Here is a 26,825-nt window from a genome sequence, read left to right as displayed (position 1 = left end):
TAGTAAAGCCTATCTGGGTATGGATACATTGTTCAGCCATTTACTTCAGCCAGCTGATTTGGTAATCTAATCCCTGGTTTGTTTGCAAAACCATGTATGTGACATGAACTCACAGTCTCTGTTTCTAATTGCAGGGAGGAGAACATTGTTATTACCAAGGTCACATCCGAGGGAATATAGACTCTTTCGTTGCTCTGTCAACATGCCATGGACTTCAGTAAGTTTCATTAAGACGTTGTATATACAGATGGACACCAATTTCTACAATGAAAAATGGTGATCTTTAAAATTAGCTTTCTTTTAAAATGTCATTGCTTTTATCCAGACCACTGTTTTTGACTAGGAGGTTTGGCCAAATGGAAAATACTTGTATTTTTAAGGGTGGCTCACAAATTAGCTTGATAGCTGAAAGAGCAGTTGTGTGCTCAGTATGTTGTGCATTATATATGTTAGCAAATTAACTAGTTAACGTTAAATCAGGGTTATTGGGCCCTTTTTGGCCCAGGAGAAAGGGACTAAGGGCCAAGTGGCCAGGGCCAAATGTAATTCTGATGAGTTTGGATTATTTTCCCCACCAGTCGTACAAAACACAGCTCAGTCCAGGAAAGACTACTCAGGAATAAGCCCCAATGCAACAGCTCCCATGCCTTCAAAATGCATCCTCGGTTCTATGCAACAGATCTCATTCCTGGAAAATGCGCATTCACACTTCAGCTCTATGCAACAGTTTGCAAGATTCATAGCTCAGTTTGATGCAACAGCTCTCAGTGCGTACAAAACACACCTCAATTCTTTGCGGGCTGTTTAAAGGTTAATTGCCTTTAAATACCCTCTTCTCTTAGTGATAGGAAGAACAGCAAAACAGCAACCACCACCACTTGTGGGCTACCCCTGGGTGTTGTATAGATCCCTACAGCAAAGTGGGTAGTTAAAAGGGGATTCCGCAAACGCTTGGAGGAAAAGTCTATCAGTGGCTCCCAGTTATGATGGCTGTATGGAACTTGCACATTCAGAAGCTGCATACCTTCCAATCATGGGAGAAAGATGTTGCCTTCATGGCCTTCTTGTGGGCTTCCCAGAGTCATCTGGGAATCAAGGTGCTGGACTCACTAGGTGGGCCTATGGAACATTTCCCAACCTGGTGTCCTCCAGATGTATTGGACTGCAACTCTCATCATTCCCAACCAACATGGCCAGCTTTTTTCTTTTTTTTAACAAAAAAGATTGTTCATATGCCAATTATTCCAGCGAGATGAGAAGGGAAGGGAGGGGCCATAGCTCAGTGGTAGAGCACCTGCTTTGCATGCAGAAGGTCTCAGGTTCAATCCCCGGCTTTTCCAGGTAGAGCTAAAAAAGAATCAGGCCTGAAATGCTGAAGAGGCGCTGCCAGTCATTGTCAGCAATCTTGGGCTAGATGGATCAGTGGGCTGACTTGGTATAAGGGAGCTTCCAATGCCCCTTATGCTGCTCCCTTAAGTTTCCTTCTCTGACAGTGGTCACATTATATAAGGATTGATTGTGAATGCAGAATCTCTCCCTGGTTGCCTAATTCTGTGGGTTGATTCAGATGATACAGTCTAAACCAGGGATGGGCAAATACCCCCATGGTGTAATTAATAATAATAATCCCGCAAGGGGTAACTGTTTATGCAGTTACACGGGCACAGCATACTCGCAGACCCTAGCCAACCACCACTAGTCAGGGCTAACCACCCTGTTAGTGTGAAACAATGGTTACGAGAACTAGAAGCAAAGCCTCGAACGGGCAGCATCAAGGCCAAGAACACTGCACGAACCTAAGAGTTGGTCAAAATGGAAACAAACAAGCGAAGAATAACCACCCAAACTCCCCCAGGCAACCACCAAGGTGGGACACCCAAAGCAAAGCTTAGCTTGGTCAGATGAAATGAATCATAACACTATGCATTGTTACTATAAAAGCACACAGCTCGAATACCAAACAACTATACAGAAAACCATCCGAAACTGGGCTTAGTAAAATACATCCATACCAACATCCAGAAAGCAGTCATACTTAAAACATGTTCAATAGTCAGGTAATTCCTGAATCAGTAAAAGATGGCATGGCTTGGCAAAGCCCGTCATGTCTTTCTAGAAAAAAACACTATGAGCGAGAAAAGAGAGATGACGATGATAATAATAATTTAATCAAAAATGTCATCCAGAGTTGCGATGGAGCACCAGTTTGTGCTCCGTAGTAGCTACGGGCAGTAAAAGAGTAAATAAGTCTTCAAAATAGTTGCTCTGGGTGCCATTTCGTTAACAAAACATTTTTTTACACTTTTAGGAAATGATGGGGACCACAGTGAGATCCATGCTCACCCTGGTCTAAACTATGGCTTGAAGGGTTGAAAATGAGCCTGAGACTCATGGATTCTCCTCTCCCACCTTCTCTGATTCCCTTCTTCCATTTCCCAGTTTGCACAAAACATTGTTTGCCTCCAACCCATTTTAAATCATGGTTTCTAAATCTGGTGTAAACTAAGGTTTTGCTCAAACAAAGAAGTGGGGGAGGAAACTGGTGAGCTCCCTTTTCCGATTCTCCAAACCACAGTTAGGAGGATGGTCTGACCTGACCTGTTGTATGTATGCAGTAATTTGTGCTATGGCAGTTCTACTGGTAGGTCCCTTGTGCTGTATCAAATGTGCTACTACCAAAGTGTAGCAGATCATGGAAGTGGACCATTATAGAACTACATAGTGGTGAAAGACAGTTATACGAACCTGGAAATTTCTTGTTCACTTCAAATTTCAGTTCAATCGTGAACTCATGAAATGGCTCAGGAAAGCCAGAGGTCAGAGGCTTGTCCTTCCTCTCACCACCTTCTATAATATGGAGATAGTGGCCTTAGCTAGACCTATCTGTTAGCGCATGACAGAGGAGGGAAGATCTCGTGATGTGTTTATCGCGAGATCCCTCCTCTGTTTGCATGCGACGCGCGACAACCTCAGAAGGAGAGGTGTCGCGCCCGCCATTTTTTGAACTTAAAGGAGCAGCAGTGCATGAATGCTCGTGCGCTAAAGGTAAGTAATTTTTAAAATTTAAATTACTTACCCTGTTCCTCCCATCTACCCCTGATGGGCGCAGCGCTCCTGAGGAGTCCTGCGCCCCATGCGCGGCTCTCAGATCCTCGCGAGAAATCGCGCGGAGCCAGGTCAACCCACGGCACCCGGCCACATGTTCCACGGTCTCGGGCTCAGCCCGGGACCACGGAAAAACCAGGGCCAAAAGGAAGGGCAAGATCCCAGGGCAAGGGAGGGATCATCCCTCCCTGATCCCAGGATCCCCTTTGTGTCATGTGGACGCACAGGGATGATCCCGGGGATCACCCAGGGATAAAGCCCTGTCTAGCTATGGCCAGTCATACTGGCCTACCTTGCAAGTTTGTTGTAAAGGTTACAGAGAATATATTTTGAACATTTTAAATGCAAAGTATTATTATTTACCTGTTCATTTATATTTTATGTATACGTAAGATAGAACATCAGAGCTGAGGGCTCACCCTGGTAATGCATTGCTTCTAAGGTCAAGCAGGAAGTGAGGGTGCTATAAATAGATGCACTTACTTCAAGATTCTTTGTCATCATCCAATTTCCCTGAAAGGGTTGCACTTATCTGATGGGATCTGCATTGATTGATGGTTTAGTAATTTCAGTATCACTTTTCTAAATACATTTTAAAATTATTTATGTATATCTTTGCCAAACTGGGATATATACTGTATATAAGTTTGTGGATTTCCCCCGCCCTTTCTCATACTGTGTGTTCGAAAATGCATGGCTTTCCCCCCCCCTTTTCTTTTGCAATAATCCAGACTTGAGTGTGTGGCAGGTTACGTGCTGAGCTCAGGTTCTGAACAGAGCACCAGCCTAAAAATAGGATCATTTTAATGCATTCTGCAGAGTTTAGCTGCATGGCTTCCTTGAACAATAAGGTATTGGATCTCAGACCACTACTTGTGGTGCTTGTTTGCTAACTGGACGAAGATAGGGACTGGTCCTTTGCTGATCTTAGCTTGCTGGCTGGTGATTTACAATGACACTTTCCGAGTTAGTGTATAACTTTAATTTTGACTTTCAGTGCTTTCTTCAAACTTCTCAGACTTGGTGCCTTGTGAAGCAGACATAAATCTGTGGGATATTTGTTCAACCCTCGTTTCTTGTCTCTTTCTTTCTGCTGCTGAAAATGTTCGTATGTGTGTATAATACATTTAAAAACTGAGGGAGGCCTAGCATTTTCACCAGCATTTGAAGTTTTAAGAATGACTTATAACAAAGTGGAAGACTGTAACAAGGTTGCCTTTTCATGAGTGCTTACTGGGCGGGCAGCAGTCCTGGAGAGCCCCACTCCCTGCATTGTCTGGAGCAGCCACTTGCCCTCTGGCTTGCTCTGAGAATGTCGGAGCGAGCCAGAGGGCAGATGGGCTCTCAGTAGAATGGCCATAGAATGGCTGGCTCTGAGGGGGGCTTCTTCCTACAGACAGGCACTGTGGGAGGAGTATCCCAGGAGATCGCCTCTACTGTGGTACAGGCAATCTACAGCCCTCCCACAATTCCTGGCTCTGAGGAAAGCGCCCCCTCAGAGCCAGACATTTGGGCCTGGACATGGCTGGCTTGCTGCAGCATCTGCACGTTAATTATTTATTTATTACATAGCTGAAGCTCTCTGGGCGGTTTACAAAGGTTAAAAGACTGAACAATAAAAATCAATATACAAAATTTAAAACCATAAAAACAGCTAACGTTTAAAACAATTTTTAAACACTCAGCCAGGCCAAAGCTAGTTCTGGAGTCAGTTAAAACTCAACATATGTTGTTAAATACCTGGGAGAAGAGAAAAGTCTTGACCTGGTGCGGAAAAGATAACAATGTTGGCACCAGGCGGGCCTCATGAGGGAGATGGTTCCATAATTGGGGGACAACACAGAAAAGGCCCTCTCCCTTGTTGCCTTCCTCCAAGCTTCCCTCAGAGTAGGCATCCGGAGGAGGACCTTAGATTCATAGAAATCCAAACTCATCAGAATCCACTGTGGATTTCTCTGACATCTCTAATCCCAGGTAACTGGTTCCATTGTCAACCAGCTCTTTCCATCCAGGCATTTCTCCTAATGTTCAGCCAAGTTTTACCATCTTTTAACTTAAGCCTATAAACTACGCATACAGCTGCATGTGGAATAACCATCTGCAACATGTCATCTTGTACATGTTGTGTCATAATAATAATAATAATAATAATAATAATAATAATAATAATAATAATAATAATAATACTGTTGTTGTTTTTAATCTGGTGCAGTGTGCTAGCTATATATCTTTAAAATGTAAAGATTTAGGAGAGGATTTCTCAAATGCATCCTCTAGGGACTTTTCATTGATCTACTCTATTGACTTTTGTGGGATATGACCACCTTGTGGCTTCTTCACCTGTAGCCACAGCTAAAGCCCAGTTTGTGAACCATTGATTATTGCAGACATACCGCGTCCCACAGGAAAATCCCTTATTCTGTTAGTTCACAAAAGGTATTTTCCCACAGACTGGAAAAATTGTAGACGCTCAGAAAAGAAAGGGCTTCTTTGCTATAGTAAATTATAACACTTGTAAAAACGATAGCACAAAAGTTCAAAGAACAAGCAAGGTATTCTTACTGAGTTACAATTTTTGCTGCCCACTGCTGGTAAGCAGTAGACATTGCTCCTGTTGTATGTAATAAACTGAAACTGAAGTGGATGGTTGCAAATCATTTTAATGGGAGCTTCTGTGTGGCAAAGAACACCATTTCAAGCAGCTCTTGTATGAATAACATGCACTTCAAAATTAAGGAGCTCCAGCAAACACATGGAGCTCATCTCCTCCCAAATACAGGTGGAGACACTCCACCGCATCTACCCTCAGACCAACGAGAATTGAACCAATACCTTTCCATCCTCCAAATCAGAAACAAATAGGTTAGTTTCCTGAGCTAATCCAAAAGGCTTGGGAAAATAGGAATGCCCCCCTCCCAACTGGCTCCCCACACCCAAAAAATATTCCTTACTCTTCCCTTTAGTTACCTGAAATAGAAACCACAGTGGTAGCAGCAACAGCAAGCTGGGTGGAAGAAGGGGTTCCCCTCCTTTACATTGCTATCAGTAGCCCTTGGCAAGTGCCAGTCAAAATGGCTGCCAATCTTTCAGCCCTGACGCTTTCTCCAGTGGTTTAGAATCACTTAGCAGAGGAGAGGAGAAGAAGGGATAAAACCCTCCTTCCTCCTCCTCGCTTTCCAGGTCTGCTGAGGCTATCTTCCACTCTTGCAGGGAAGTAATGCAAAGGTTAGGGAGGGTGCTTTGGGAGTTGGGATGGGAAGTGTTAGTGGCAGCAGGGGGAAAGGAGCCAGCAACCGGATTTTGATAGGGGATGCAGAAAGATAGGGGGGATTAAATTAACATAAGAAGAGCCCTGCTGGATCAGACCAAGGGTCCATCTAGTCCAGCGTCCTGTTCACACAGTGGCCAACCAGCTGTTGACCAGGGACCCAGAAGCAGGACGTGGTGCAACAGCACCCTCCCACCCGTGTTCCCCAGCAACTAGTGTATATAGGCTTGCTGCCTCAGATACTTTCTTCTTCTTTGACTCCAAAACCAACAAAAAGGCGAATAGCGCACAGGAACTGCCAAAAAAGCCAACGGCAAAGGGGTAGAAAAGAAGGATGTTTAATAAGATTCCAACGTGTTTCGGACACTCAGGTCCTCCTTCAAAGTATTGTAAAAAACAACAACGCACACACAACCCAATACATATTTATAGATTCACATATCTGCCATTGTAAATCACATAAATCACACAAGTGGGCAGCGTTCCATAGGGTGACCATATGGAAAGGAGGACAGGGCTCCTGTATCTTTAACGGTTGTATAGAAAAGGGAATTTCAGCAGGTGTCATTTGTATGCCTGCAGCACCTGGTGAAATTCCCTCTTCACCACAACAGTTAAATTTGCAGGAGCCCTGCCCTCTCTTGTATTTGGTCACTCTAATATAGCTTCTGCAGGTTTAACTGTTGTGACGAAAAAAGAATTTCACCAGGTGCTGCGTGTATACAAATGGCCCCTGCTGAAATTCCCTTTTCAGTACAACTGTTAAAGATACTGAAGCCCTGTCCTGCTTTCCATATGGTCACCCTAGCGTTGCATGTGTTTTTAAAAAGGCAAACACATAAAGAATGAGAGGCTCAAAGCATGCAAGCCTACTTACAAACATTCTCATATCTGAAAGATATATTGACTTGCTTGTTAGAATGTAACATGATAAAATTACAAATTTATAAAAGGCTGAAAGGCTCCAAACATGCAAACTACTTACAAACATTCACATACCTAGAAGAGAAACTGACTCACTTATCAGGCTGCAAAAGAGGAGGCAAACTCCGGTGCTCAAAAAAATGAGAAGAGAAGTCTATTGTGCTTAACGCGTTTCGGAGTCGTCTCCTTCCTTAGGAACTATAAATCAAACAAATTCATTGAAAATAAGAATAGTATCTTATAGACAACACCCTCATCCTTTTTACAAAGTTCAAGGGAGCTTTTCTATGTTAGAACAACTTTAAAAATAAATTTCCACTTTAACATAACATACAACATTCCCATGTTTTTAGTGATTAAGAATTTACTGGGAATTTGCTTTTAAAGTTTTATTATTGTCGTTGTTGTTGTTGTTGTTGTTGTTATTATTATTATTATTATTATTATTATTATTATTATTATTGAATGTGGAATTCTAATGCACCCTTACTCATATTTTAGTAAATGGATCTGATATTTTCTCTCTAACAGTGGCATGTTCTATGATGGGAATCACACCTATCTTATTGAGCCGGAAGAAAACTACAATTCACAGGTAGGTAGAATTTTACTAACTGTTCATGGAAGGCAAAAATAATGTACAGGAAGTATATTCCACAAAGTCTGTTCTTTACATCTTTAGTAAACAACTTGGTAAGCCTTATGTAGATTCCAGCTGAGTTTTTTCACTTTAAGAATACTTCATCAGAAATAGGAATGAGATTAGAAAAGTAATCTTCATTCATTCCCCATCATATATAAAAACTAATTTCCGGTATTTATATGGTGCAAGATTTAAACATTTCCATTAGTTTGTTGCTCAGCTCCTTAACAGAACATTTAATACATTCTTTAGTGCTAGAGTAAAAGTTCTGAGGGAATTTATTTTGTATTGATTTACTAAATTTAGATGTTCTTATTTCAGGAGGAATTCCATTTACACTCTGTCTACAAATCCAGATTATTTGAATTTTCATTGGATGATCTTCCATCTGGTATGTGTGTTGTTGGGTTTTTTTTTAATGTATACACACACACACACACACACACACACACACAGAGCTTGGCCTTCACAGTTGCATTTATTTAGTAGTTAATCACTTGTGGGTTTTGATGTTGTTTCTAATTTAAAAACTGAAAAAATTAATCTGACCGTTGGATTGGGAAACCGAAAACAAACAACTTCTGTTCTATTCTAACAGAAAAACTGCTTCACCTTCCTTCCCTCCATTAAAGAGTAACTATAGTATTTTGATACTGTGAATAGTTACTTTTAGGGTACAATCCTCTGCATGTTTAGGCAGGAAAAAATCCCAGAATTCCCAAAATGATGGAAGTTGAAAGATTTTTTTTTTCTGTCTAAACATGCATAGGATTGCAGCCTTAATGGTTTTAGGCACCTCCGAAGATTAAAATGGGCTAAGGATTAGAACTGATGCATTTTCCTAAATATGGTACTGCTTGTATCTCTTTTGATTGAGTTTAATGAACAAGAGCTATCTGCAACATCATAAGCAGATGTTGAGGATTCCAGTGAGGTGTTTTCAGGACTTATTTTTAATTCTGTCAGTTTTTTTTCCTTTTATGAGTGGTAGGCTTCCTTTTCCCTCAAGTAAATTGATTCTGAATAAGGAAGGCATGTCCCTTCTTTTTTCTTTCTTTCATCCATCTAGTGCCGTCGCGTGAAAATGAATAGAACGGGTGTAAAGTTGAAGCACTGTTGTGCTCTTGTTTTCGTATGTGTCATATAACAAAGGGGTTGGACAAAAATAGGTGATACCGCCACTGAGCCTGTAGGTATGATAGCTGGAGCCAAAGTTAATATAAATGTGAAGGGTGATTAGAAAGAGCATTTCCAAAGTTTTCACACAAAAAATTATTTGTGTTTTTCGTTACGTTTTAAAACATGATAAAACTAATGTTGTATGTGGGATATGTTGAAGATTTCAGAAACGGAAATTTTATGTATGAAAGCTATAATTTGTTACATGAAAACTGTGATATCGCCCCTCTTCCCCTGCAACCCTCTCTGAAAGGTTTTAATATTTAAGAGACAGTAAAATCACGATACAGTTATTCATATAGCCCTCCTAGGGCAGTTTCGGAAGTAGATGAGAGAAGATATGCTTCTTGTTTTTCATAGCAAAATCTGTTTGTGTTCTTTCTGATAAGGAAACTTTGCCTGTGGTGAAAGACTGAAATGTTTATTGAACAGAGATTTTATGCTGTTTTTAGTTCAGACTTTTATTCATGCCGTTAATGGTGCAATCCTACGCATGTTCCTATGAAATGGAGGACAGGGATCCTGTATCTTTAACAGCTGTATTGAAAAGGGAATTTCAGCAGGTGTCATTTGTATATATGGAGAACCTGGTGAAATTCCCTCTTTATTTATTTATTTATTTATTTATTTATTTATTTATTTATTACATTTTTTACATTTATTACATTTTTATACCGCCCAATAGCCGGAGCTCTCTCTTCATCACAACAGTTAAAGCTGCAGGAGCTATACTAGAGTGACCAGGTTTAAAAGAGGGCAGGGCACTTGCAGCTTTAACCGTTGTGATGAAGAGGAAATTTCACCAGGTTCCCCATATATGCAAATGACACCTGCAGAAATTTCCTTTTCAATATAGCTGTTAAAGATACAGGAGCCCTGTCCTCCTTTTCATATGGTCAGCCTAGAAGTTCAGACAGAAAAAAGCCTTTCAACTCCCAGCCATTCCCCAGCCTACAACTACTGGGGCCTGTAGGACTTTTCTGTCTCTAAACATGCATAGGATTGCACCCTATAGACACAATTCTATGTAGAGAAAAGTCCTACAACTCCTAGCATGCCCCAGCCAGCCATTGGGATGTCTTTATGCCCCCTCCCCCACCCCAACCAAGCAACATACAGAGGTGTACAAATGTCCCAAAGCCCTTTTCAAAGAAAACTGATCTAGGGGAGCAGGCCTAAGTACTCGTAAGTGTCAAGAGGTGGGATTTCATCGGGGAACATTTACCTCACCAGAGATAGATTTATTGAAGAGTATATCTTTAACCTCATAAGTCCAAAACTGTTAGTTCTTAATAACAATAATGTTTTATTTATTTATTTATTTATTTATTTATTTAATTACATTTATATACCGCCCCACAGCCGAAGCTCTCTGGGCGGTTTACAACATTTTACCTTGAATGTAAACACTCTTCTTCTGACACCAACGATTGTGGGGCATTTTACCACCCCAGTATACATTGGAAAACAGCTTAAGGTAGTAAAATGCCCTCCAAATACATTTATGTGTATTTTTTTTTACTAATGTTGGATGAGGGTTAAAGAATGCTTTTATTGAATACTGAAAGTCATTTTAGGTTACATTTTAGATTGGATTCTTATAACTTGGTTACCTGTCCTAGTCCTCAGATTCTTTGGATATGCAGTACAGGAGCCTTGCGAAAGTCAACAAATTTACATAATCCAGTCTCTCCCGTATTTATTTGTATATATGATTTAAATATATAAGCTAACTTACCACACAATGATATAAGCTTTGGCCAAGGGCACCATTTGTGTGGGAAACTGTTTGGAAGGGTACAAACATGTAAACTTCACTTTTGGGTCATCCTTAAAATACTTGATATCTTTTTGTTCAGCTTTTCTCTATGCACTTGCACCTCTATTCTGTTGTTGAAGGTACCTATGTTTATTAACCAGTATTAGATTGGAATGTGTGTTCTGTTTAGAATTTGGGCACGTGAACGCCACATCACAGAAGTTCACTGTGAAACCAAGACACAAAAGAAGAAAAAGGCAGGTATGTCTCCATGTGCTGATATTTACACTTAAACACTCACAGACACAGACACAAAGAGTGTTAGAGTAGTGTTTGGTGCAATAATAAAATTCTACTTACTTTTAAAGCCTTCGGAGTACCTCTTCCCTGATATTCTTTCAGGGAGAGAGGGATTTTTCAGGCAGAGAGCATTTTAAAGAATGTGCCTTCGGGTACAGTTTTCGTTGAAAGCTGGAATTGTTTTCAGAAGTACATATAGTTTTGCTGGATTTGTTTTCAGAAGTATATAAAGTATTGCCTGGCCTTTCAGACCTCTGTAGAATTCAGTAATTTATATAAAAAAGAGACACCTGATAGCTCTCATTGGGCATTTATCTCCTCATGAGATTAAGATTTTGTGAGGGATGGCCCTGCCCCCCTCTTGTTGTGGGGAAGGTCTGAAGAAGGGAACCTTTTCTAGGTGCTTAAAGTCCCCTTATGATGCAGTACCCTGCAATAGTCATTGATTTCGTGCATCAGCGGCAGGGTGGGTGGGTAGGACTAGATGACCATTGAGGACTAGATGACCATTGACCATTGAGGACTAGATGACCATTCCAGCACTATGATTCTATGACCTCTATGATTCAATAGGGGTGGAGCCAGTGGAGATGCAGGGGTGTGGCCGACAAGCATGGCCCTGCATTAAAGAGATGTTAATCATATGATGGGATAGTTCCCCAATAGGGCTACACTTATTTGGAATTCTGAAGGAAAAAATGCTTCTTAGGAGTTTAAGATTTAGATGTTTCTTTGCTGGGCTCCATCAAAAAGGACAGAGTACTTAAGACAGAGTTTATTTCGACTAGCTCTAAGAGTAAGGTGTCACTCCTCTTCTGAGAGCACAGATGAGTAATGTTTATCTAGGTTCATTTGCCCCCTTTGTCATGCATTCCTCCCTGCCCATGCCTCCATGGCCTTAGTTATAGACCTATCCTCTGGGCTGGCAAGAACCAAAGTGTCCAGGACCTTCTGGGGAATCCCTGTGCCTTGAATTCGAGGATGAGCTTTCCTGGCATTACAATTGTACAGAACAGTTCTGCTGGGAAACCTGTAGGAAAACAGAGATGCGGTGTATAGATGTGCTGTGATATGTATCTGTTAAAGTAGGACACAATGTAATACAAAAACAACCATAAATAAAATGTTTGACTTCTCAGAAATCTAGCAGACAGAGGTATTCTCTAAAGAAGCTAGTTGCTTTTCGATTGTTTGGGCTTGTAAATTATCAGCCACATTTTGAAAGCTGCTTATGATCCACTCTTCTCCGGAATAAATGATTTGTTTTCTGTAGAAAGACACCCCCCTCTTTTTTTATGGGAGTCAGGTAGCGATCAATATCTTAATGCAAAATTTGCCCATTATGTTTCTTCCAGATTTGTGTTGGAATTAGACTGTTAACCTGTTTATATCAGAAAAACACTGGAAGGCATGACATACATTCCGTTGCTAATTTGGCATCTACAAGTCCTTTTTAGTGCTTTTGAAATGAGGCCACAATAAAGGGAATACATTAGTTTGGATCTGATTAGGTGAGAATAAGATATTTTGCCATTTTAAACATGTATAGCATCTCACTCTTTCTGCAGGTCCATCAGAGTCTGCATAAAATTGAAGAGGAAATGAAATATGTTGAGCTAATGATAGTTAACGATCATCTAATGGTGAGGTTTTACATGCTGGGCCTTTTTGAACTAATCAATAATGTATGCATAGTTTTGTGCCTACAATAGATTAACAATAAAGTACATATTGCACAATGATTCTGACCATACAGCAGATGTCATCAAAGCAAGCATGAGTGCTCTGGAGTAATGCCTAGATTCATTCAATAGAATACTTGAGAACATAAGAAAGACCAGCAATTATTTTTTTTACAGAATAGTTCTTTCCTGAATTGTGTATTCAACTATGCAAATTCATCCATCAAGTTTGAGATCAGTGATAATTGTCATATTACTTGAGGCTATGGGTTCTCCCTCACTGGAAATCTTCAAGCAAGGGTCAGATAGCTGACAGTCAGGGACTAGATGGCTCAATCTGGCTGGGCATGATGGGAATTACAGTCCAACTCACTTGAAGCACACCAGATCAGGGAAGACTGCCAGAGTCTAATGCGCACGCACGCACACACACACAGGCACGGTTACACAACATGCTGACCCACATTCAGTGGTTGAGTGTGGGTTGTTTGAACCATGGGTTGTTTGTTGAACTGTGGATAGGACTGTTGTCTGAACCCAGGACATTTTCCATAGGGTGGCTTGTTAACCACCCTGAATAACCCAGCAACAAACCATGAGTTTTCAAGGTGGCTTGTTTAAGAAAAATAAGTCACCCTGCATCATGTCTTGGGTTCAGATCATGGTTCAACAAACAACCCACGCTCAACCACTGAGTGTGGGTTAGTGTGTTGTGTGAATCCAGACACTGTCAGTTGCATTGGACAGCACAGAGGGAGGCCTGTAAATGTAAGGGCAGTTTGTGAGCGTGGCTTTCCTAAATGGAGGGTGGGGAGGGGATATAATGTAAAGGAATAGAATGCTCATGTACCAATTCTGAAACCAACTGTAGACGTTCTCCATGTTAATTCAGGAGACAGATCAGAATGTGGGCCATTGCATGGAAGAATTACAAAATGGGGCGGAGGAGATCTGTCTATTTCAGGAAGGATTTATCCAAATTAATATAAAGGATTAGAGGACATAATCCCATATGCTTCTCATTGTTATTCTTGCTAAATTCGCTGAGATTCAGTGGCTATTAAAGGGGTTTGCCGCTTCCCCCTCATAAACCGGTGGTACAGAACCTCAGGCGCAAGGGTGAAATCCAGCCTTCCTGGGGGCCATGTCCCCCCCTCCCGCATTCCCCAGATGGCTGTGACCCTTCTATGGGACCATCCCCTTTCCCCCATCCACCAATCATTGGGTGGTTTCCAAGCCTCTCTGCTGTCCCCGCTGTCCCCCCGCATTCTAAAAGATTGAAATGCTACTCCTAAGGTTGCAGCATAAAGGCTTTAAGTGAAAATAGGCTGGTATTTTGACTCATTTGCTTCTGGCTTTAGCCCACCCACAACTGGGATGTGGCTCCCAAGAGCTTGTCCAAAACAAAACTTCAGGTTGATAGAGGCTTAATACCCCTGCCATAAACCCCGTAGGGGGTTTCCCATTCACCAGCCCCACTTATCTGCTCTTTTTTTTGAGGGGTTTGAATTATATATTATTTATTTAGCCCCATATATGCATCCATATTATTATGTAAGATGCCTCTTCATGGAATAAGAGGTTATATTGATTATTTGCTTCACCTCCCTGAGAAACAGGAAAGCAGGCTGTTACATTTTTATTGAGCACACTTTGAGCTGATTTGCTTTTTCTTGCATTGATACAAATCTCCAAGCTGGAGGTTGCCAAGGATATATTCCTCATAATGGCTTCAAATTTTAATTTTGTTGCCAAAAGCAAAGTCACTTCAGATTCTTTTGTAGCCTTTATTTATGCAGTACTCCAATGTCCAAAAAGCTGCCAGAAAGTGGAAGAAGCCAAATACTGTTTTAACAGAGCCATTACAAAATAAATAAAAGAAGTGTTTGCAGATCCAGGATGTGACATAGTCAGAAAACATCCCTTGCCATAATAATTAATTTCAATAATTTCTTTTTTGCCTTTTCTACTAACAGCGCTCAAGGCAGTGTAAAACATAAAATGACTAAGAGTGCAATCCTAGACATTTCTACTAAAAAAATAAGCCGCATTGTATTCAGCGGGACTTGTTGGTCTTCTTCAGGCACTGAACACATGAGGAGGGAGTTGGGCTGCACTGAGTAGTTCTGGCCCTGACATACATTCAAGAAATCCCTCGCTCAAAATTCAGCAGGGAGGGAGCCTTTTGCTTTATAGCCATGTAAAATTTAAAATCGTCTGATCATAGATGATCCCGAAATCCCGTCATACATGTTGCAGTGGTACAGGCATTGGCAACTTTAAGCTTGGATTACTGCAATGTGCTCTTTGTGGGGCTGCCCTTGAAGCTGCTCCGGAAGCTGCAGTTAGTGCAGAATGCTGCAGCTCAGCTGTTGTCCAGAGCTGCCCCTTTCCAGCATGTAACTCCTCTGCTGAGGGAACTGCACTGGCTGCCTAGGTTTCAGGTGCTTGTATTAGTGTACAAAGTCCTAAACAACTTGGGACCAGGATACTTGAGAGAGCGCCTTCTCCCCTATCAACCTGCCCGGTCACTGAGGTCATTCGAGGGCATGCTCCTGGTGGTTCCACATAGACCTATCCTCCAATTGGAGGCCACCAGGGGAAGAGCCTTCAGCATGGTAGCCCCCCTCCTATGAAATTCCTTGTCACTGGAGGTCTGGCAAGCACCAACTTTGTATTCCTTTTGGTGCCTACTGAAAATGTTGTTGTTCCAGGAAGCCCTCACTTTGCATTTTGCTGCTTTTTTTTTTTTTTAAAAAAACCTATTTTAATGTGTTTTTACTTTGTTTTTATTTTATCTTGTACATCGCTCTGAAATTTTTAATGGGGAGTGGTATATAAATATTGTTTAATAAATAAATAAACCTTCATGCTGCCATACTGAATTAAGAAAAACAATACTAATGTTTGACAAGATTTCCAGTAATCTGTTGCTCCAAAGTCATGGGGAAAGCAAGCCTTTGATTAAATCATTCCTGAATGGCAATTGGGTTCCAGAAATATGTTCAGCATTTGTCTGTCTTTTGTTTCTCAGTTGAAAAAGCACCGTTTATCAGTTGTCCACACAAACAGCTTTGCAAAATCGGTCGTGAACATGGCAGATTTAGTAAGTATAATTCACAAGCTGCTGTCCTAGACATATTGTCAGTCTTATCAAAAGGATGGTAAATTCAGGTCAGAGAGCGAGATAGCAGTAGCGTGTTTATTCAACAATGTCTGTTTAGCCCAACACTTGGGCATGGATGACTGAAAAGTAGAAGCTCCAGTTATCTCCATAGAACCATTTCTGTATTTAAGATTCTGCTTGTATTTAAACATGATGTTGAATTAAAGCCCTCATGAATTTGAAGCACACCCCTTTTAGAAAAATGACTCTTAAAATATATTTGGAGATTTACCCCTTCCTCAAAAGTTCTTTAATATGTTATAGAAGAGATGACAATTATCCTTTGTTAATGTAATGTTCTTTATGCTAAATATTTCCTTAGTTACATCTCCCCGCCCTAAGAAACGAGGCAAAATTTACACTGTTACTTGGTGATTGTTCATTTTGTTAATGTGCTAGATTTATAAAGAACAACTCAACACCAGGATAGTCTTGGTTGCCATGGAAACCTGGGGTACTGATAACAAGTTCACCATATCTGAAAACCCACTGGTGACTCTGCGTGAGTTTATGAAATATAGGAGGGATTTTATCAAAGAGAAAAGTGATGCAGTTCACCTTTTTTCGTACGTAATTTCATATTGTTTTGTTACCATTTGGGGTGGTGTAGTATGAATTGCGAGTACCTTTGCCTAGTACTGGCTGATGTGGTCTTACGTTGATCTGATCCAGATGTAATGCTAAATTATGGTTTAGCATCATATGTACATCCTTTAGTTTCGTGCACTCACTCTCCTACTCCAGCAGGACTGCTGAAAGGAGGCAACAGCTTTTGCTTCCATTTTCATTTATAATTATGTCTGAATCAGGAACTGTGGTTAATCTTAACTGTGGTTTAGGCAAACTAGGATCATAGACCACAGTTTGAAGCTGGCCAGTTTCTCTAAGCTATAGTTAAAACTAACCGCAGTTTGTCTGGATATAGCAAGTGTTCTGTAGTTCGATCCCCCTCTCACTATTGTGCTGAAGAAGCAGGGGGAGTTCATGAGCCCAAAGCTTGTTCTCGTAATGCTAAAGCATAGTTTCGCATTACATCCGACTGAAGCTGTAGTGAACTTGTAAGCAGCTTAACCAAAATGTACTGGAATAGGCATATTCAGTGGAGTACACCTTTATTTTCCTTGTGACAAGTCAGCAAGACACTTGTGGCCATTTTAATCAACCCCAAAGAGCAGTTTCTGTAAGCATCCATTTGGGTAACCATTTTCTGCTACAGTGCATTTTGGAGTAAACAAAAAAGCCATTCGAATTCATCTATATTTCAATTCTGAGGGCAAACATCGACTAGCAGACCAGTTTGTTTCAGCCTGGTCCTTCTCCAATCATGCACAAAATGGTGTATGTGGGTCTAATTTGTAGGGTGAACGGGGTGAATGAAAGCCCCCCCCCCCTGCCCATGGTTTACCTCCCCACTGATTGTCCTCCCAGGTACTTTTCTTTCTCTTCAGCTAAGCTCCTTGACACTGGAAGTGAGCTTGCCTGGTGGAAAAGTGCTTAGAGGAAGATGCTATGGGGAAGTAAATGGTGGACATAAGGAGGTTTTTGCTCCCCTCACGTAGGCATCCCTCTTGCTCTTGAAATTGGACCACAATTTATACATGACTTTATAAATGAGTACTTTAAACAAACTGTCTGACAGTTTGTTTAATGAGTAACATCTCCTTTGGCCCTAAACTGCTGTGGCCATCTGCCACTGGCTTTCTCTTCAGAAATTATAAGACAAAAACCTTTGAAGAATAGTGAACGTGATTTGAACACACCTTTACTATATTCCAAGGTATTTTTTTTCAGGGCAGTAATTCTGTGTTCAAATTACTTCCATCATATTTAAATTGTTACCTCAGTCTTGACTCAAAGTCATGTTTGCTATAGACTGCAGAAGTGACATCTGTGAAAACAGTGAAGCCATATCCTAGCCAGACCCACCACCAGATAATTAGACCTGGATGACGTTTGTTCTACTCTAATATTCTTGTGCCTTATTTTCCAAGGGGGTAAAAGAGGCATAATAATCGAGCTTCTCTTGTCTGTCTTAGTTGACTTGCACCTTAAGGTAGGATCTCTCTCATCCTGTCCTCAAGGCGGTTTGGCCAGGGTTTGGGTGCCCCAATTCAAATAATCTGATAACTACAAGCAGTGTTGAATCTGTGCCGGCCATTTTCTTGATCTCTGCTAGACCCCATAGAAGGCAACGTACGTGGCCCAGACCACACAAAAACCTATTTTGTCAAACCCATGGTAGCCTTCTTTTTAGGCTATTGCTTCCCACACTTTGGGGCCTTATCACTTAAGCACTGAATCAGCAGAGTGGGAAGGTCCCAGACAGATGTACCTTTTGTCTCCTGTGAAGTGACTGTATAACTTCTTCGTAATGGGCGGCCCCATTTTTTGTTGAAAACATTTTATAGTTCTGAAAGTACTGTTTGTTTTTCTCATTGTTGTTTCTGTGGCTTTTTTTTTAAAGGGGGAGTCAGTTTCAGAGCAGCCGCAGTGGGGCAGCCTACATTGGTGGCATTTGTTCACTTCTGAAAGGTGGCGGTGTGAATGAAGTAGGTCTACACGACTCTAGAAATGCAACATGACAGATGCATTCTACTCTAGTTCTGTGATCTTCCATGTTAAGAGAGCCTCAAGATTAATCTCCTATGTGCACCAGAATTTCCCAGGATATGGGAAAAAAGATGCACAGGTCTTTTCTCTAGGTTCCCACAAGGGTGTTCTGGGGCCTGTGAATCAGAAAAGCCTCAAGTTCTGATCTAGAACAGGAGGAAACTCTTCTTGAACCTGGGAGTTGCCTTAGGGAATGTCAACAGGAACAATAGCTTGACTGCTCCCTCTTTTTTGCAATCATCCTCTACTAATTGCAGAATGCCCTGGGCTTCCCAAGATATGATGAGGCTTGCTCATACTGTTACCTGCCCATGATGCAATGGGGCAATAGTGTCACTGCGTGTTGTTCCTGTCACTCCCTGGGACCCTAAAATTCTCTAGTAATTTTCTTAGATGTGATGTCTGCCATGTGCTTGGCCCAAGTGTGCAAGATTCAAAAACAACGTAAAACTGTCTTGAGGTTGGGGTAGAGCTGGACCAGGACTGTGGTGTTGGAGACTTTAACTCTTTGTCTCCACCGCAGTCCTGATTGGAATAAGTGGGCCTTGCATTGCTGTTGCCATGGGTACCAGAGGGAGATTTCTTCTCATTTCAAATAGCAGGTGTGGGGCTCTCTGATTGGGGTTGGGACCATAGCTGGGGAAAGGATTAAACCCTCCGTCCATCCCCCCATGCCAATGTTCCAATCTGGCTTGGGGGGCTCCACAGTGGCAACTTTTCTTTTTCAAAATTGTGCACACTGGAACTAACGTGACAAATGGAGAGACGTGAAGGCTTGGAAGAAAACTGGAGAAAATCCAGAAAAATCCAGAAAAAGAATTCTCCAAATCCCCTCTCCCCCAAACCAGGGGAAAAACGTTTTCCCATTTTTTCCCTGGTTTTACCCCCATTTTTCTGTTTGGTTTTTTCCCTTCTGGTCTTTACATCTCTAGGCAAATGTCATGCCTAATTTGGCCCTTAATGAACTGAGGCTCTCCTTATATTTGCTGTTTCTTTACTCATTTACTATTGTGTATTAATATGCATTATACCTGTTATTTAGCCCATGCTTAAAAGTGCAGAGTAACTTTCTGCTAGCTTGGCATTCCTCTACAATTCAAGGTGTACCTTGGGGAGTGAATGCCACAAGCTCGCTCCAGGACAAGTGTTTGCTTTTGCCTCAGGACAATCATTTTAAAATGTATAAAATGCATGGACTTGAATGTTGATGTTCTCTTCTCAAAGCAAATACTGCCCTATTTTGTTTTTCAGTTTGGAAAGCCGGATTTAATGTCCGTTACATTAGCACAGTCCTTAGCTCACAATCTTGGTATTTTCTCAGACAAAAAGAAACTGCAGAGTGGTAAGGAGTTTGGTTTCTTTTTTAAAAGTGTGGATTTTTGAGGAGGGCAAATTTATTTCTTTATCCCTTTAAAAATATTTAAAAATATTATTTAAAATGTTTAAAAATATTTTGAGGCAGTCTCCTCAAGGCATATTTAATAGATGTAATTGTAAAACAATACACTTAGCTAGCAGCAGCCTAAAACATTTAAAATAATAGCAACAATAAAAGCTCAAATCTGTGAAATAAAAGTGGGCATCGATTTATTTAAAAGACTGGGAAAACCAAGGAAGGAGCATCATACATATGCCATAGTAGGATATTCCATATAGATGGGGCCACCAGTGAAAAGGCACTATCTCTTGTGCCTGCCAACCTAATAGATATTACCGTACAAACATGATCACTGTAGCCGACGGTGGTGTAGCGATCAATTTTGACATGCAGGCACTGATCTTGACAGTCCTCCTAGCCATGCCTCCACAATCAGAGTTCAAAAATGCAGGCATCTGTGTTGATCTGTCACTGCGTGCATTAGATATATTTTTTGCAAAGCTAATGGGTCTTAATTACACTCTCAAGACCAATACTTTGCATTACAACAGGGATAGCTCACAACAGTATATTCTTGTTGGGCAAATTCAGTTTCTCGTGGAGATCAGTGGAATCAGGGAAGCTTGAGAGGAGCAGCAGATGATATTATCCTTGCTAATCAAGAAGTCTTTATTTGAGCTGTAACTCCACTACAACATTGGTGGCCAGTCTTAGAGCCTGGACAGGTTCATATAGAGCCTGTGTGTGTGTGGTGTAGTGAATAAATAAATAAATAAAATATAGGTACAGACAGTCCTTCAAATAATGTGGTCTCAAATGATCTTACACCCTCTTCTTTGCCACAGTTTCTCCTCCTCTCTTTTTCAGTCATTTTTGTTCTTGTTCTCGTTCTTGCTCTCTCTCTCTCTCTCTCTCTCTCCCCCCCCACCTCCCCTCCCCCAATAGCTTTTGGGAATGATAAAAATAAAGATGATGTATGCCTGTATTCATTGTTTATGCTGGTACTATAAAACAACACAAAGTCTTGTAGCATCTTCATTTTAACTGCCACACAAACTAACACAGCTACCCCTTTGGAAATTAGCATGAAAGTACTCATTTATTTATAGGTGTTAGTATTGTGCATGCTTTCTTCCATTTTGGTAGTTTCCTTTTTGGCAATTTATTAATCCATTCTTATTTATGTTCCCCCCACACACACACAAATCAATCTGTTTTATACTGTACATGGCTGTCTTTCTATATTTATAATCATAATTTTTTTTTAAAAAAAAAGCAAACCCAAACAAAATGTGGTTTATTTCATTTATTTTAGGTGAGTGCAAGTGTGAGGATACATGGTCTGGATGCATAATGGGAGACACGGGGTAAGATATTTCTTTTGAGAAGCTTCTGTGCAGTAGAAATGCAAATTATCACATGGCTGTGGGAAACAAACCCCATCCTACACTAAGTACATGGCATCAAATAGCGCCACACACACAAAGTTGCACACAGAAAATGCAAAGCAGTGTGTCATTTAATGTCACACCTTATTAATTCCAATGCAACTGCACCTGTGTAAGTGATTACTGAATCAGGGTAGGTTAGATCCAGATTTAGGTGCATGCAACTGCGCTAGCAGAAGTAGACTTTCCCATCCCTTATTCACCACAACAACTCTTCCTCCAGCCTGGGCTCTCCCAATCCCAGCTGTCAGGTATACTTTAAGGTGGATTCCTGCATTGAGTAGGGTGTTGGACTCGATGGCCTTATAGTCCCCTTCCAACCCTACTATTTACGATTCTATGACAAAACTGAAGAAACAAAGGAATTTACTGATTATAAATCTTAGTCCATAACTGATATTATGGAACATTTACAATTAAATGGCCTAAGTAGGAGCTCAGTTCCTAATGAAAGTAAAATACAAGTTCTACAACATGTTAAGGGCGTGTGCAGGTGTATGCCGTTTTGTGTGTTTGTGGGTATTAATCAGAAAAAAATATAGGCAACTATATTTTGATGGAATTTTATCAAAAGTTTGATGTGCCTGAAACAAAGGAAATAAATGGAAACCATGGTGTCATAATATCATTCTTCACATTAGGATTCCTTGCTTGCTGCACTTGCTGAGTAAGTTTATTCATACATGAAGCCTCCCAAATTTTATTAATCCACTGCTCTTTAGTTGGTTGCTTTGGGGACTCCCAGTTACAAGCTATACATAAACTTGCAATTGTATACAATTGTTTAAGAAGGTCTATGTAGAAGTCAAAGAACTTTAGGGTCAAAAGGATGAGCTACCAATGGTCTAATGTGAAGAAATTCTTGACAGTAATCAGCAACCATGTTCCAAAAATCCCGCACTGTTGAACATTCCCACCAAAGATGAAAGTATGAGCCAATGTGATCACCCCTCTTCCAACAATATTGACTGCAATTCTCCTTGCATTCTTACTTGATGACATTGAACTAATACAGTGGAAGGGTGGCATTTTTGAAGAAGAGATTTTCCCAGTTCAAAAGCCAACAATCCTACCAACAAAGTTTGTCCAATAATATGTAGGGTCTGAACTAGTTTATTTATTTATTTATTTATTTTATTATTGCATTTATATCCCACCTTTTTCCCTTCTAATGAACCCAAGGCGGAGTACATACTTCTCCTCCCCTCCATGTTATCCTCACAATGACAACCCTGTGAGGTAGACTGGGCTGAGAGTCTGTGACTGGCCCAAAGTCACCCAGTGGGTTTCCATGGCCGAGTGGGGACTAGAACCCGGATCTCCTGACTCCCAGTCCATCACCTTAGCTACTACACCACACTGACTCACTGACTAGTTCTGATCCTACTGATTAAGAATCTGGAAATAGACTATAGCAATGACTATTTATCAGTATAGTTGGTTTTATGTTGCTTGTTGCTTAACAGTATGTAAAAGGTTAAGCTGTTCTTGGCCTATTTTTCCTCTGAACTTGGAGAAGTGAAGATGAAAGCATCAATTACATGCTTAACATTAAAACATGTACTATTCCTCCAGGCTAATCAATCTCCGTGAAACATATGCATAATGTAAGCTAAATTCAGACCTCACACATTTTTTTTGCTCCGCTAACGAGCCAAGATTTTCTCATATGTACTATAGTTGTTTATTTTCTTGATGGCATTTTAAACTGAAATATAAGCAACATCTGGGTTCTGTACATATAAGCAACATTCTGTATTCTTAAAAGTGAGCAAACACACACAAAGGATCTTAGCTGTATCCTGTTCTATTTCGACAGTGTTCCTTTCATGCTCCAGATAATTTGCACATATGAATAACAGAAGCTAGAGAAAGGCGAAACTTAATTGAATTATCTAGGATATTGTCCCAGAAAATGTGGAGTCATTTTGATAAGTCTCACTTCCTGTTCTTTAATTAGTTATAAAATAGTTTAATAAAACGACTGGCTAAAAGTCTCCCTTCTCACAGAAGCACTTTTTCAGTCCTGCAGAAGCTCCTTCAAGATTTTTTACAAATCCAAACGAGGGTCATGGAATAACCTGCTTCCTTTTTCATCACAGCTATTACCTTCCAACCAAGTTCTCCAAATGCGACATTGAGGAGTATCGTGAATTTTTAAATAGTGGAGGCGGCGCCTGCCTTTTCAACCAGCCTTCCAAGGTAATGGTAATTTGACGCATAGGGTGGTAACGTTTTCTATTGTTTCGTTCAACTTCTTAGCTCAGCATCATGACCATGATATTGAAATGATTACAGTAAACAAATATAAGTTGATAACAGTAATGCTTGTTCGATGTTGTCTTATTCCGAGAGGCAGGCAATCTCTTTGGGTGTTGGCGTATGTGGCAATTTGAGAAACTGTCATGGGCACCACCACATCATGGCTGTGAACGGTGCATTTTTGAGTGAATTTTGAACTGAAACGAAATAATTTGACATCCCTAGCTATGGGTGCTTGCAGAGCAGGGATGAGGAACATCTGGCCCGCAGGCCTACAGAGGTTTGTTATCCATCCCATGGAGCCCCATTAGATTCCTCCAAGAGGCAGGGCTTGGCCTCCAAGACTCGCACCCAGGAGGAAACCCTACTGTTATTGCCAATATGTGACCAAAAAAAGATTGAAGGAGCAGTGGGAGACAAGTTATAAGGGAAGCTGACGACATCCAGACCCCGCCCCCTAAATTAGCCAGAATGAGGCAGGGCAACTACATAATAAATGCCTCGTCTGGAAGCACCCTATAGCTAGACCAGGCTATATCCCGGCACAAACCCCAGGATCGTCCCTGTGCATCCAGATGATGCACTGGGGATCCCGGGATCAGGGAGAGATCATCCCTCCCTTGCCCCAGGATACAGCCCTCCCCTTTGGGCCCAGCTTTTCTGCAGTCTCGGAATGAGCCTGATACCTCAGAGCGTGTGGCTCGTTTCCACGGGTTTACCCGGCTGCACCCATTGGGGGTAGGGTGGGAGGAGCGGGGAAAGTAGTTTAATTTTTTTAAAAAAGTTACCTTTGCGCACGAGCGTTCGTGCACTCCGTCCCCTTAAAAAAATAAAAAAATGGTGGGCACGACGCCTCTCTTCCTGAGGTTGTCGCACCTTATGTGTAAACCAGGGCGAGATCTCGTGTTAATCGCAACGCGAGGTCTCCCCTCCTTTCCCATGGACTTTCAGGTAGGTCTAGCTAAGGCCTACGTCTCATTGCTTTCTCTGTTCATTATTCTACTGACTGTGAATCCATCCGATGTATTTGAGAGCTGCTTGCGATTATGGAATTTCTTTTCCCAAGACACCCGCCAAAATCACCTAAGTCAATAAGTCTACACAGACACGTCTAGCACCTTTTTCCATTATTGGAGAGAGTTGCACCTTTTCCAGCCACTTTCATAATGGGTATCTGCAGTCCATGCTAAAAAGCTATCCTTGCAGTTTTGGACTGGTGTACCTGATTGCATGTATCCCAGAGTGCAAGTTTTTTTTCTGGAAGTCCCAACTCCTTCCTCTTGCACCCCCTATTTTATTTGTATTGCGTAAAAGAGAAAATCTAACAAAAATATTAATAGTTCTGGGTATCTGTGACATGAGCTTTTGAAAGATAAACTCTGTGAGTATATGTGTTGGGGGGCGGAACTGTGTGTATATGTGTGTGTGTGTGTGTAATCTTTTGGATCTTGGCCATGGAAAACATTTCATTGAGAAATTGTATTACGTGTCCTTTTTGGTGGGAGAGTTAATCATAAAACAAAGTGTGCATCAACTTGTTTCTACGATTAGTCCCGTGTGGTGAAACCTGAGGATTATCAAGTTGTTGTTTGATTTAGTGTTTCACTTAACTGGCCACCCGACGTGTGTGGCTTTTCTTAGAATACCCAGCAACAGATGGAGATGGAAAATCCCCTTTATACAGGGATTCCTGTAAGTTAACACACAGCTGCATCTATTTTTAAGTAAAAATCTTCTGCCCCGAAGTCTTCCTTAATCATTTGTGATTTCACTTTAGCTTTACTTCTCATCACTGTTACGGATTTTGTTTCTCTCTGGTTGATCAGCTTCCAAAATTTTATTTGCCTTCTTTTATCTCTTGTGTGACTTTTTAAAATATCGCCTGCATTCACACCTAGCACTAAACCATACGTTAGTGCAATGTGCGTAAATTGGAACAAGCTGGAGTGAACCTTGGGTTTGCAGGTCCATCCTCTTCACCTTCTGCATGGCTGGGATGAAAAGTTTGGAAGCTTTTGCTTTAACTTTTTGTTAATCCCAGTTTGTCATGTTACAGGCCAACAAAGCGTAGTTAATATTAACTATGATTACTTTAAAACAAGCCCATTTCAAACCATGATTTTATTTATTTATTTATTTATTTATTTATTTATTTATTATTGCATTTATATCCCACCTTTTTTCCTTCGAGGAATTCAAGGTGGTGTACTTAAACCCCCACCTCTCCATTTTATCCTCACAACAACCCTGTGGGCTGAAAGGTTGGGCTGAAAGTCTGTGACTGGCCCAAAGTCACCCAGTGGGTTTCCATGGCTGAGTGGGGACTAGAACCCGGATCTCATGACTCCTAGTCCAACACTTTAGCCAATATACCACACTGGCTCTGATTTGTAAAGCTGGCTTGTTTAAAGTAAAGATGGCAACACAGAGACCATGGACCACGTGCATCCCTTGCTGCCCTTTGCTCTGGTCTGCACTGTGCTGCTGTAATTTGCGGCAGAAAAGATATCACCGGTTTGCTGCCAAAAATTGGCAGCAAAGCGCTAAGACAACCTAAAAGGGCCAAGTCTCACTTGTTTTGAAGTGAAATTTGGCTGTCTTAGGCTCCTATAGCTGTTGGCTATGGCTACGGAGGCCTAAAACAGACAAATACTACTTTGATACAAGTGGGATTTGGCTCGTTCAAGCTGCATTAGTGGTTTGCCACCGAAACAATGCAAACTGTGTTGTTTTGTTAATGGTGACCCATGGAGTGCTGGGCACCCTGCAGAATGCAGTGTGAGGGTGGATCCATGGGAATGGAATTGCCCCCGGACCATCTGCAGTTACCCATCCCTTTTTAAAAATTAGCCACAGTTAATGTTACTCACAGTTCTGAGTCCAGACAGCACGGCTAGCTGTGGTCACATAAAAGAAGAAATAAAGGCTTCTGAACTCCTCCTCTAGTAGGAGAGGGGAGGAGCGCACGTGCTTGAGGATCGTTCAGGCCAATTCCAGTTTTTGCTCCTTCTGAGAAGCTGTGATGTATCATGCCACAAGAAATTTATTTATTTATTACACTTTTATACCGCCCCCATAGCCAGGGCTCTCTGGGCGGTTTA

At 41.1% G+C, this 26,825-nt stretch overlaps 1 protein-coding gene across 9 annotated transcripts in view; it reads left to right on the top strand.

The window, feature by feature from the left end:
- ADAM22 (ADAM metallopeptidase domain 22) overlaps positions 1–26,825 on the top strand; it is a 170,481-nt gene that overhangs the window by 96,640 nt on the left and 47,016 nt on the right. For all 9 annotated transcript variants that reach the window (XM_063127178.1, XM_063127241.1, XM_063127223.1 and 6 more), the window contains exons 5-15: positions 135–217; positions 7,829–7,892; positions 8,262–8,331; positions 11,069–11,139; positions 12,747–12,821; positions 15,895–15,966; positions 16,426–16,592; positions 18,491–18,575; positions 19,888–19,978; positions 21,330–21,381; positions 23,565–23,664. In XM_063127178.1, coding sequence (XP_062983248.1) covers positions 135–217; positions 7,829–7,892; positions 8,262–8,331; positions 11,069–11,139; positions 12,747–12,821; positions 15,895–15,966; positions 16,426–16,592; positions 18,491–18,575; positions 19,888–19,978; positions 21,330–21,381; positions 23,565–23,664 — 930 coding nt within the window. The remainder of the gene's footprint in view (positions 1–134; positions 218–7,828; positions 7,893–8,261; positions 8,332–11,068; positions 11,140–12,746; positions 12,822–15,894; positions 15,967–16,425; positions 16,593–18,490; positions 18,576–19,887; positions 19,979–21,329; positions 21,382–23,564; positions 23,665–26,825) is intronic.

This window comes from Elgaria multicarinata, chromosome 1 (genome assembly GCF_023053635.1).
Source record: "Elgaria multicarinata webbii isolate HBS135686 ecotype San Diego chromosome 1, rElgMul1.1.pri, whole genome shotgun sequence".
NCBI lineage: Eukaryota > Metazoa > Chordata > Lepidosauria > Squamata > Anguidae > Elgaria > Elgaria multicarinata.
Note: the sequence above shows the minus strand (reverse complement) of the source record. Positions and strands in the feature narration are given on the sequence as shown.